Source organism: Battus philenor, unplaced genomic scaffold, assembly GCF_028537555.1.
Source record: "Battus philenor isolate CCGP_79_NKW_IND1 unplaced genomic scaffold, ilBatPhil1.0.hap1 SCAF_26, whole genome shotgun sequence".
Classification (NCBI taxonomy): Eukaryota; Metazoa; Arthropoda; class Insecta; order Lepidoptera; family Papilionidae; genus Battus; species Battus philenor.
In genome coordinates this window covers 9642917-9655764 of record NW_027181689.1, presented here as the reverse complement: position 1 = coordinate 9655764, position 12848 = coordinate 9642917, and the positions used below count along the sequence as shown (strand labels likewise).

Here is a 12848-nt window from a genome sequence, read left to right as displayed (position 1 = left end):
ATTAATTATATTTCGTAGTCTGATACTCAAACATTATTTTGTTAAACTACTTCAAAATAGCTTTCATCACTCGAAGAAGCTATTTCGCAGTCGTTTAAGACTTGTATTCATTTATAATCTATTCGGTGATTAGTTTTTATGACGACGCTTTTATATATCTCGTTAGCCACATACCCAAGAAAGTATCTTTATTAAAATCGTTACAACTTATTTGAAATTTTCATATCGCACAAAAAAAACGGCACAAAAACAGGTTTTAGTATACGTTATTATTAAAACAGACTCATGTTTTAGTGCTACCGAAACCGCGGTACCGGTATTAGAGATAGAGATGCTTATCGGCCGCTCAGTTCCGTTACTCTGCTTTCCCCCCACCTTACTGTACTTACCTAAGGCGCGGTACTGTTGTTTCGGTAGCGCTATATATAAAATTACGATGTTAAAATAATAATACATGTAATTAACTCATTTAGAATTACAATTTGTATATCTTCAATATACTCTATTTAATTTAGAATTCGTACTCCGACACATATAGATATAGTTTCGCGACAGCTATCCCTCCAAATTGTTCTCTATTGTGCAGCTCCATAGACAATTCGATTTCTATACTCTGCGGTCCTTCAAGTGATCTCACCAGAGACACCACTCCTTGATTACCTTTCTGCACCAATCTGTAAACGAAATTTTAATCATTTTTAATTTTTCCGAAGACAAATAACCTTGACGCATGACGGCTTTTTGCCATCCTGATTTCCAAAGGCAGTTTATTCAATAGAAGATTAGATTTCACAAAAAAAGAAGAGTGTAGAAAGTCAGTACGGTGAGGAGGACAATGAAGGAGACGGAGGCGAAGTAGGAGTAAATAGAATAGAGAATATAGTAGTTAGTGGTCTCATCTCTCGTTGTTGTCCAATCAGTAACAATTTGAGTTGCTCTCTAAGAAGACACATGATCATACTTGCGAAGGATAAAAACCAATCGAATACAATTAATGAAAAGGCGGTCAAGTTTTTTGAGTAGATCTGCATTCAGGTCATAGTAGTAAACATCACCATGGTCGATTATATGCAAGATAGAGATAAAAATTTCTTTACGAGGTCCAGTCGAGAATGAGGAGGTTGGTAAAGGAACTTTAATAACCGACGTAGTCCAGCAAATTGGCACAGCAGACAGTGGATAATATAGCCTGCACATAGACATTTCCTCTGTGAAAGATTCTGAGAAATGGAGACTGCAAGCCGGCAAGCCCAGCGGAAAAACGACCTTGATTAGTTTGTCAAAATATGCTGAATACAGTTCGCTAGCAGCAGTTCTTCTTATAAATCTATGGAAGCGATATATGTTCAGCATTGAACGTCCTTTAGCTGAAATAATTTTACTGTGGTTTTATACTTACAGGAATGCTTTAATATCGGCTCGATCCTTGACAGTTGGTGGAGCATTGACTTCTTTCAATCTCAGCTCGAATCTCATCTTCGCGTAAGGCCATGCAGGTCCTCTCATTGTGAACAAGTCCACCTTAAAACCAAAAATGACGGTTTTATTTATTCACTTCATATTCCATATTCCGCTTCCTGATCAAGTAAAATATACAAATATATATATAATATAAGTGTTGGAGATAAAAGAAAAAAGATTTAAAGACTAGGAACAGTAATTAACCATAATAGTGTGTCACGATTCATTTAATAAAATAAAATACAAGAACATTGTAAAGGAAGTGTACGAACAATACGTACGTATAAATAATCCCTATATATATAATTATATATATATATATTCTTATATATATATATATATATATATATATATATATATATATATATATATATATATATATATATATATAAGAATTATCCTCCCGTTCACCTTTGCATGTGGAATAGGGACTTTGTTTACAAGGATAAATGATTTTTTAATTTTAATTGATTTTTAATTTAAAATTTTGTCAAGTAAAAAGTACTTTGTACGGTTTTACAGTACATTACGTAATATCACTGAATTTAAATTACAGAAATTTAAAAAACGTCCTTTTATATTTATTTTCTATGATGGATTTTTAAGCGATGATGAAGTAGGAAATTAATTGTTCTACTCAGTGGCGTACCTAGGGGGGGGCGGTAGGTGCGGTCCGCACCGGGCGGCACTTAGCTAGGGGCGGCATTATTTATATTTACTTATAGTTGTAAAAAGCAACTTTTTCATTTCAAATTTATTTTCTTTCTTGAATAATAAATGATTATTATAAGTTTAATATTTGATTTATATAAATTATGATTAAATTTATGATTCCGAATATTATTAAATTTTGGATTCTAATTCAAGAACAAGATAATAATTTTATTTTATTGTATTCATTAAAATTCGTTGAATTCGTAAAAGGATCTTTACGACTTTGTTCGGCAATTTTTCCTAACTAAATTTTTTTGATGTCAGTTTATAAATGTCATTTCTTTTGAAAAGTTTATATGATTACTTTGAAGTGATATATCAATATTTTTTTAAATCAAGAACCACTATTTGATTGACATATAATAGAAAGGGCGGCAAACTGGAGATCATCCCGGGCGGTAAACTGGAGATCGCCCCGGGCGGCAAACTGGAGATCGCCCCGGGCGGCAAACTGGAGATCGCCCCGGGCGGCAAAAGTTCTAGGTACGCCACTGGTTCTACTTCTATATTATGTGCAAAAATCAAGGGGCTCAAGTCCCTATAGTAAACCTAAGTGAATAATAAATACATATAAAAGAAAGTTACTTTTCAAAGTTCCTTATTGTAATTTTATAAATAACAGCAAACTAGAAACGAATAACAAAATGAAGAAATTTGGAGTTTCAGCATACAAAAATCATATATTATTTTATCATAGTCATCACCTTTGATTCTGGAATGTATAACTTTGAGGAGAAAGTGATGAAATTATATGAGTAAGTGGAAGGTTGATGCGCGCAGTTCCAATCTGATGATGAACATATGCTTTCGATCTTTGTGCAGCGGCTGGAAACAGAACAATTGTTTGGATTATATTCTCACTATTATATTTTTATTTTACTAAGAAACCAATGGCATTTATAATCTAACCTATCTTTTCCTTCTTCTTTTTAGCCGATTGACGCCTACTGCAAGGCCCTCCAAAAGCCTCTTCCAAGCGACTTCCTTAACTGTTGTCGTCACTCTAGTGGAGAGCCTTCCTACTATGTAACCTATATTCCACAAGTATTTGACGTATATCATCATCATTTCATCACTAGGATGACCATACCTAGAGGTAGACCTCACCTTACAAATTTTCAATACGAGAGTCTGCATCTAGCGTCTTCCGACAACCTTGACAAGGTCACCTTTTAGATGGACGTCCAGCCCTGCCAGTCCATAGTCTTCACTCCAGATTATAAAGACCCCAATCGTCATGTGTTTTACGTGCCATGTACCCTGCCTCATATTGCTTATCCACTGGGTTAAATTAGTTACTTTCGTTTGTCTACGTATCTCGTTAATTCGTTCGATCACCAAGAGAAATCGTGAAGGAGGGAGAAAAGAGAGAGATCGCCAAGGCTCGAAGTTTGAGACCACGTTTCAGTGCCATATGTCATCACTAATGAACACCAGTAATGACGAAGAAGTAGCAAACAAATCATAATAAAATTGAATTAAAAATTATTTTGATCAATCATCATTTCAGCAGCAAATCGTCCACTATTGGGTATAGGCTTCCCCGCAGATTTTCAATTGGACCGTTGAAAATAGCCAGGGTCTTTCAACGTTTTTAACAAGGTCATCTGTCGTTCCCAAATCTTTAGGTCCTAGGGATAATCTGTTCCAACTGTTGAATAAAAATATATTAAATACATACTGTTTACTCTCCAACTGGTATCCTGGAGGACAGGTGATACGGTGACAACGATATCCACCTCGGATGTTGACGCAGACGTCGCTCGTACCCCCAAATGTACCGCCTTTAGCACAAGGTGCCTCTCCCGTCTCGCACTCGTCAATATCTGTTCAACCAATATCATCATTATCATCATTTTCATCATCATCGTATTTCCCAGAGATTTGCGAAGCAGCTTGCATTCAGTGTCTTCCCACGACCACCTTGTGACATCCCACGCTGTGCTTACTGGTCCATGGTCTCCATTCCAAAACCTTAAGGCCGTAGCGGCCAGGGAGGCTTAGAGTATGAGAACACATTTCCAAGCCGTCTATTTAATAGTCTGAATTAAATTATTCAACTCAGAAAAGTCTACGGTGAAGTTTTACGTTTAATCTAGAACAGCGTTTCCTAAACCCGTATCTATGGGCCCATAGATCAGCAAGAAACAATTTTTACATCGACTTCTCTGGCTAAGGATTATCATCGCAAGAAAAAATGATTTCAAAATTAGAAAATATTACAATAACAATTTATTTATCTGTCCCTATCGAAGCTATACTGCCAGAAGTAAAAGACCTATAGCGTTCCAATAGAAAAAAAATGATGTAACATATTTCAGAGTGATCGTGATGCATGGCGTTTGGAAATAAGGGAAAATGCTTTAAAGGTTTTAGCTGGTAAATGACCTCTTTAAATCTTTTACACCTATTACCGCTCAGTCTTCACAGTCATTCCGTACAGAAAATTCAAACTACGAAAATATGTTAAAAATATTAATAGATGCTCTTTTAGAATTTATGACAAATTTTTACTGTCACGTCACCCTTCCGAACTGTTGGAATTAGAAAGTAACATTGTAACTGTTGGAATTAGAAAATAACATTGTAACTGTTGGAATTAGAAAGTAACATTGTAACTATTGGAATTAGAAACAAACATTGTAACTGTTGGAATTAGAAAGTAACATTGTAACTGTTGGAATTAGAAAGTAACATTGTAACTATTGGAATTATAAAGAAACATTGTAACTGTTGGAATTAGAAAGTAGCATTGTAACTATTGGAATTAGAAAGTAACATTGTAACTGTTGTAATTAGAAAGTAACATTGTAACTGTTGGAATTGGAATAGAAAATAAAATTGAATTGAAAATGTAATGTTTGTTGGACTATTTTTATTGAGATGATTAAATATCCAAATCTATGAAGGCAAATAGACAAGATGTATCATTATCCTTAATTAAAATTATTCAATTTAAGATCTTACCAATGCAGCTTCTTTTATCTTCTGAGAGTCTGTATCCACGGGGACAAGAGCATCTGTAGCTTCCTGGTTCATTCAAGCACATCCCAATGCAGAGGTTCTTTGACTTGTACTCAGTGCACTCGTCGACATCGGAGCATGTACTAAAAGAATATTCACGTTTATATTTTAATTCATAGCTTTATTACATCTATCAGAGACCTTTTGGCATCTAACAAAGAATCATTAAATTGAGAAGATAAAATATCACAAGTCATATAGTAGCCAATCCACTATATGGACTGATAACGTAGCCAAGGTCACGGAAGGTCACCGGATGAGTACAAGATCTGTCATCGTGATGACTTTTGGAAGAGGCCTATGGCTTAAAGAGAGCATCTATCGACTGACAATATAATGATGATGATATGGGATTTGCTGATGTTTGGCTACACTGCTTTGTTTCTGTTTATGTTGATGCTATTAGCCCGGGGGCTTTTCAGCTTCGACGGATCTTTCAGTTTCGTGAAGTTATCAAAAATATTTTGTTTGGGCAGTCGTATTCCAGATGCACGATGACATTTGCAAGTTGGAGACGACTCTACCCGAGTAGAGGTGTATACTGATGTGTTTGCGGCTTGGGGTGACAGCGTGAGCTACTCGGGAAACCAAGGTAGGATATGGATCGTCACTTGGTTTCGTTCCCTCCACGCTTTTCGCAGCTAGACGGCAGAGCGACAGGCGGCTACTCAATACAGATTGTGTGGTATGCTGAGTGTTATGTCTTATCTGATTTTGATGACTTGAGAAAATGTTGAAAAATCAGCTACAAAGTATTCGATCAATGAATTAAAAAGTTATTTAATACATAAGTTCAATCTATTTTATCATATAACTGTTTTATATCATTATTTATGTCGCAAGACATCCACTGCTGAACATAAGGCTTCCCAGTGGATTTCGAATAAGACTAAGAGAAGGCGACTGCACCATGCGCTAAATAGTTAGCTATACCTATGTTTCAGACATGAGATTTTTTCGAAGTCTAAGAAATTCAACATGTTGAAAAATAATCTAAATATCGCGTTATATTTATTAAATTCAAGATATTTTTGTTAGATAATCAGTTGGTATCAAGGTAGTTGTAAAACGCCCACCGCTGGACATAAGTCTCCTCCATAAATTTCAAATAGAACCGAATTTGAACAGCCCACATCAAGCGTATTCCGACGACCACGACACGGTCTCTTGTCCAACGCAGCGCTCTCTGATCCTTGGTCTTCACTCCATCACCTTATGCAAAATGCTGACCTGTTATCGGAATTGAGACGATATCCTCTGTGGCAGGAGCAGCGGTAACTTCCCCAGATGTTGTTACACCTCTGCTGACATAGAGTACCAGCTCTATTCTCTACACACTCATTGACGTCAACACAGACCTGTGAAACAGAAAAAATAATTCCATAAATTTAGTTAAAAAAATGTTTTTTTTTTTTAATTTTAAACAATTAGTAGTCCACACAGATTATGTAAGAAGACCAGCTGTACGTTATATACTTAGATACAAAGTAATATACACACAATATATCTATACAAAACAACTAAAGCTATAGTATCCACTGTTTCTGCGAGTACTTGCTTATATAAATAAGAATAAGGGGAAGCTTGTTATCAGCAAACATGTAGTAACCTTTAAATTAAATGTTTATTATTAATTATTTGTCTGTAAGGTTCCTAAAATTGTAATAAATAAATTAAATTTATTTTTTACATACACCAATACCTCGCTTTGCGTCGTTTCGTTTTGTCTTTTTTTTTTCGAAGTCGCGTCGCTGCTTAATTAGTACTAATTTTCACTGTGTATTGTTAGATTTTCGAAGTTGCGTGCCATCAAAACTCGGGGATTTCCTTTCTTACTAAAAGCAACGCAATTTGAGTACAATTTTATTTTCACTTTGTTTAGCTAATTTCAGAGTTCAGTTTCAATTACGTAGTGTGTTGTGCTTTTTTTAAAAGAGAATAATAAATTTATATAAATTTTTAAGTGTTGTTTCTGGTTACAAAAAAGGTAAATATTATTGCAATTTATTCTTTGGCAGAGTTATATTATTTTTTAATGTTTACTTTGTTCACTTTTCTTTTTAAAAAGTACTATTTTCGTGACCCTGGAACCTATCTTCGATCTTTACATTGTTTTCTATAGAAAATCTTAATTCACTTTGCGGCGTTTCAATTTGCGTCGTGTTTTTTTGGAACGTAACCACGATGCAAAGTGAGGTATTGGTCTACCATCTTTAAGTTATATACTACATATACTTTATGATATGTACTGTAGCCGAGGAGTAGTAGCACAGCGGTAAGGACTGAGACTTGCGATAGTAAGTCGCAGGTTCGATTCTCGGAATACAAACTTATATGATTCAAATTTCGCGCCTTAATTATATAGAATTGTTACTGCTTGCTAACAAGTTTCCAGTTAATTGTCAGCAGCGCTCCCTGCATATCATAATGCCACAATGCGATTACCAACCCGCCTGCAAAGCGTGGCGATTATGGCATGTCCCCCATAGATATCTTTGGGGTGGCATTCGCTTTAACGCACTTAACATAAACACTCCTTACACGCTGTCAATATAATACACTATCCTCTGTTTAGTTTGTCTTCTCATTTAATGATTACTTTCGTAATTTTTAATTCGACACTAATCAGTGTAACGTTACTCCTGAGGATGCCCTGTGGAGTTGTGAAACACGTGTTGAGTGATTTAACGGTAGTGGTCGTGTAATTTGCATTGTTTGCCGCATGCGCATTTATCAGCGGACTGGCGGGCGGTGCACTTTGTTGCACGACTAGGATGGACTTCCGTAAAATAACGCCTGAATCCATTAGATTTTTAATTTTAATTACGTGTGCTTCATAATTGGCGTAGTTTATCTATTAATGTTTATATTTTGTTATTTATGTACCTTTCAGCTGTGAAGGACCTTAGAATAAAATTAAATAAAGAAGTATTTTTTAATCTCAAAATAATCATTTGAAATTCTTAACAGAAAACTTAAACGAGCAGTCAAGTTCGCAACAGGATAATCAAAACAAAATAAATATCGTAACACCCATAATTATATATACACACACTCTTCTGCCCATACACATACACCACACTTTTACTCTACAACAAACACATGTCCGCACTATCATGTATAGCTTAGTAGAATTCAATCTTGAAATTAGGCTTTACAATTTTTTTTTTATTTCATTTATATTACAATAGCATTCAAATTAATTACGGGCGATCAATACAGTCGTTAAGGCAAACGCTATCAAACACTTGGTATTCTAGTAATAACATTCAAACCAATGCAAATAATCAATTCATTTAAAATTTAATGTCCTGATTAATAATTAACTCACCTTCTCATTTACAGCAGCGGCTCTGAATCCATTGTGGCAGCGGCATTCATATGAACCCGGCGTGTTGACACAGTCTGCGTTTTGCGAACAAACTGGCTACGAAAATAAAATTTATTTCAGTAACATGTAATGTTCAATGTAACCTAGTAAAAACTGTGATAAATATATGCAAACAATAGAATGTTAAATCATAATAGAGCTGTATAAAACTTATATTTAAAGAAAATAAAAAATAAAGATACCTAAAATATAGTAGTCGAGTAGAAAATATGAAAATTGTGGAATGAAAGAAGGAAAAATATAGATTATGTGATGAATGAATAAAGAGAAAGAATAAAAAAAGAGCGTGAAAAACTCAATAAAGAAAATAAACGACCCTTTCCTTCTCAAAGAAGTACGAGAGGATTCTGAATTTGAAATTAGACTTGTGCTGTTTTATTCATTTAATAATAATATACCATAATTAGACTGGACAGATTTTAATGTTACCTTTTTATTTTAATATTCTTCATTACTTTTAGGTCCCAAACATACTATATACAATTTTAAATTCTATTTTTTCCAGTCTTACCAGACCCTTTCTAACCCGTTTTATTATCTCACTGCTAAACTTTAGTAACAGAAGGCGACTCCCAGTGTTACGTTGAACGTCTAAATGAGAGGCTAAGTCATCAAACATATTTATCCTCCTCCTTCCCTATTTGGGTAATCGAGACAAAGACGATTGATGGTCATTTGGGAAATGAAGGCGGTCTGTTTCTTCTCGGGCGTGGTACTTCCCGCAATCTCTGGTCCAATGCTGGGCAAGTGGTAAACGGAGCCGTAAATCCTGAATTCAGTACTGGGCACGGGTGTAGTGTAGAGTGGTACAAAGTAGTACGTCTTTGGGCCCCTACTCTGGTCCCCGATACGATAGGGTAGCAAGAGCGGCAAGGAAAGTTACGGAAAATTTCTGGTATCGCATGAGACTGTTCAATGACCGTATGTGCGCAAACAAAATGATTGCGCATACCTCAGCAGTGTATAAATAAAAGGACGAATTGAGAGTAGACGGAGTACAGTCAGCGTCTTAATTTTGTAATTACTTTAACAATTTATTTGTCAATAATCAGGCAACCTCAAACTAGGATGCTTTTTATGTAATGGTAAGTGTGTCTGTTATTCTATATATCTCATGCTACCAAGACTAGATGTACTAAAAGAACTAATACATCAGGGCAAAGGAAAAGAAAATAAATCACCTGAAATAGACAAAAGAAGAAACACACGCAACGATCTTAATGTGACTTTTTAGTCTGTTAATAAATAGAATCGTTTTTCGGATACTAACAATACCAGATATTGCGCATTCGTTGACATCCTCACACTCGTGGTCTCCCACCAGCCTGTATCCACGTGGACAGCTGCAGGTGTAGCCTCCAGGCAAGTTGGTGCATATCTGCATAAATCCACATTTTGCTTCGCCGGTCTGACATTCATCTACATCTGTAAATTTTATTTTCATATTTCTCTATCACGTCCGACCTTCTTTTAAAGCATGTAAGGGTAAATCCTTAGACCATGCCTATGAAAACATATCTTTTTGACTAAGAGGAACAATCCTTGGGAAAGAAAAAAGGTGTTCTATATTATTTACATACTGAATTGCATCACAGTGATGAAGAAAGTGAATTTCCAGGCACATCTTTGATAAGATTATTCCATAAATACGTTTCTTAAAAAACAATATTGATTTTTTGAATCGTCTAAAAATTTCCATGCATATTGTTACACTCAAACAACTACTAGCTTTACTATCCTTATTCTAATGCATAAACAGAATACATTCATTTCTATATTCATATGTAATCAGCAAAATTCTGACGATACATAATTTCCCCAAAACAGAGGAAAATCCTCACAATATTAATGTCTCTTGAACGCAGTTAAAATTTTTGCTGAACTTTTTGTTTTCGTTTCCGTAACATTATTGTCTAATAAAAGAAATATCAGCTCACTGCTATCTAGACTTCTTTTTAAAAGTAGGGCAGAAAATTTTCTGAACGTTGCCTTTTTCGTTGATTTGAATAGATAACTATTTGAATTGCCTATCATTAGGGAGTAAAAGTTTTAATTCTGTCCTATGTTCTCCGATTAATCTTACCTTCACAAGAATTGTCAACGCCAAGCCGATAGCCCCATGGGCATTTGATCACAGGTCCACGATCTTCGATTTGAGTAACGTCGTACGGATCGACAACTCTGTTACCTTTTGTACCATGATTGACGATTTCATTTGGATCAACTGGGAGGTAATCTACAATCAAATTATAATTCATATTTCAATAACTGTAGAATTCAATTCAGCTTGACACAGAGAGGCAGACGTGACATTCAAGACAAAATAATTAAAGTGAAAATTGGCGTGACTAACAATGAGAGCCTGAAAAATGAAGTAAAATCCTTATGACTTGGTGCCCAATAGGTCATAAAAGGAAAAAAAGTAGACAGTTCAAGTAAAGATGACTAGGAGGACTTGAAACATGATAAGATGGATAAGAAGAACATGAGGAGGAAAATTGGGGAAGCCTTTTCCGAAAGGCACATAGTCATGTAGATGAAAAAAACAGTAGTTTAAATTTTTTAAACTCTATATAAATAAACAACATTGATTTAGGTAGAATGTAACACCTACCAGGTTCATTTCCATATCCTCGCGGGAACTGTTCAGTATCTCTGAGAGGAACACAGCGGTGTCTCACTTCATCTAGTCTCCAGTTAGATGGACATTCACAACGGTATCCTCCTTCTGTGTTCACACAAATCTCAACCTCTGCACAATTTGCTTGACCATTTGTACATTCATCTACATCTATAACCGGAAATTAATTTAAAAACAAAGAAAAAGAAGCTCACGATAGATACTTATTCGTTAAGATACACGTATCAATTTAAGAAAAGTAAATAAAAAATTAATTACCTTCACATTTAGCACTAATTGAGTTATAATGAAAACCAACGTCGCATATATTTCTCGGTCTGAAAGGTCTCGATGTGAACGTTCGATAATCAGGATATCCCCAGAAAAATGCTTAAAAACAGATATATATATTTTAATTGAAACTTATCTCATTATTGTTCCAAGAAATTAGAAAGTTTTAAAATTCCTTTGTAACTTAAATTAAGGTAAATTTTAAAATTACAAAGTTAGAATTTTCTTCTTAAGATATTTTTTGAACATCTTGATTTAATGGAAAACATTAATGGTACAATAAAGTAAAAAAGCCTAACTGTAATACATTTTTATTGCTTTCATTTTTGAGAGCTTATTGTTACCCCTGCTTTGTGCGGGGTAAGGACGTTATAATTTCGGGTTCAATATGATTTCAGTATTTATTATTTATGGATACTTTGTACTACAACTTACTGCGTTTAGTAGACGATGGAGGTGGTGGTGGTGGTGGTGGTGTAGTTGTAGTTGTCGTAGATGTTGTAGTAGATGTTGTAGTGGATGTTGTAGTGGATGTTGTCGATGATGATGTGATAAGCGCACACGCTCCAGACGCAAAGTCCCTTCGGAAACCTTCAGCGCAGTCACAGACATATCCACCCATAGTATTGTGACAAACTTCTGTTAGGCCTGAACAGCTATGACGATTTGTTGCACATTCATCAATATCTGGAAAACGTTATAACTTTCAATCTAAAAGAACGAGACACTAGTGCTACGGATATACATTAGAATCATGTTTTTCTCATTTGTCACTTTTAAACTCAAACTCAAATTCTATTTGAGATTCACGAGATCGGTGCACACGACACGGTATCAGGTCATGAATAGGGATGTTTTATTTTATTTATAATGGAATGCAGTTTTAATGACAGTCAACTACAACAGGCATTAAAATAACAAATAAAAAGAATTTTATGTAAAAATTATCACGTTAACAATAAATCAAAAGTAATTTATGTTGTATTGTTTATTAACGTGTTATTTATTTATCGTCACAAGTTCTAAAACATTTTTTTGTATGAAGACAAGGGATTATGGTAATTATCTAAAAAGTATTTACTTTTATAGACAATTAGTTATAGAGAGCTGATAGATGTGGAATAAGAAAATGCCTTCCGACATTGGTGCGATAGCGAAGGTCTAGTAACAATGGACGCTACCAGGGAGGACACGAGGGTACACCTAAGCTAAATTTTGACACGTCGAAACTTAAAATAAACAATTGATTTTATTTATTAACAATTACAACAAGGTAGACAGATGATCATGTTTGAAGACGTCGAATGCAAGCTGCATTTAACCGGTCCTTTAAAATCGAGAAGGGGA

The 12848-nt window shown here is 34.9% G+C and overlaps 1 protein-coding gene across 1 annotated transcript in view; it reads right to left on the bottom strand.

Annotated features, from left to right (window-relative positions):
* Positions 1–377: 377 nt before the first annotated feature.
* Positions 378–12848, bottom strand: part of LOC137925130 (fibrillin-3-like) — a 49488-nt gene continuing 37017 nt past the window's right edge. The window contains exons 17-28 of the mRNA XM_068768512.1: positions 11937–12188; positions 11490–11600; positions 11205–11381; positions 10674–10826; positions 9861–10015; positions 8531–8626; positions 6430–6557; positions 5143–5282; positions 3857–4001; positions 2880–3000; positions 1400–1521; positions 378–674 (exon numbers count right to left, since the gene is read on the bottom strand). Coding sequence (XP_068624613.1) covers positions 512–674; positions 1400–1521; positions 2880–3000; positions 3857–4001; positions 5143–5282; positions 6430–6557; positions 8531–8626; positions 9861–10015; positions 10674–10826; positions 11205–11381; positions 11490–11600; positions 11937–12188 — 1763 coding nt within the window. The 3' untranslated portion in view covers positions 378–511. The remainder of the gene's footprint in view (positions 675–1399; positions 1522–2879; positions 3001–3856; positions 4002–5142; positions 5283–6429; positions 6558–8530; positions 8627–9860; positions 10016–10673; positions 10827–11204; positions 11382–11489; positions 11601–11936; positions 12189–12848) is intronic.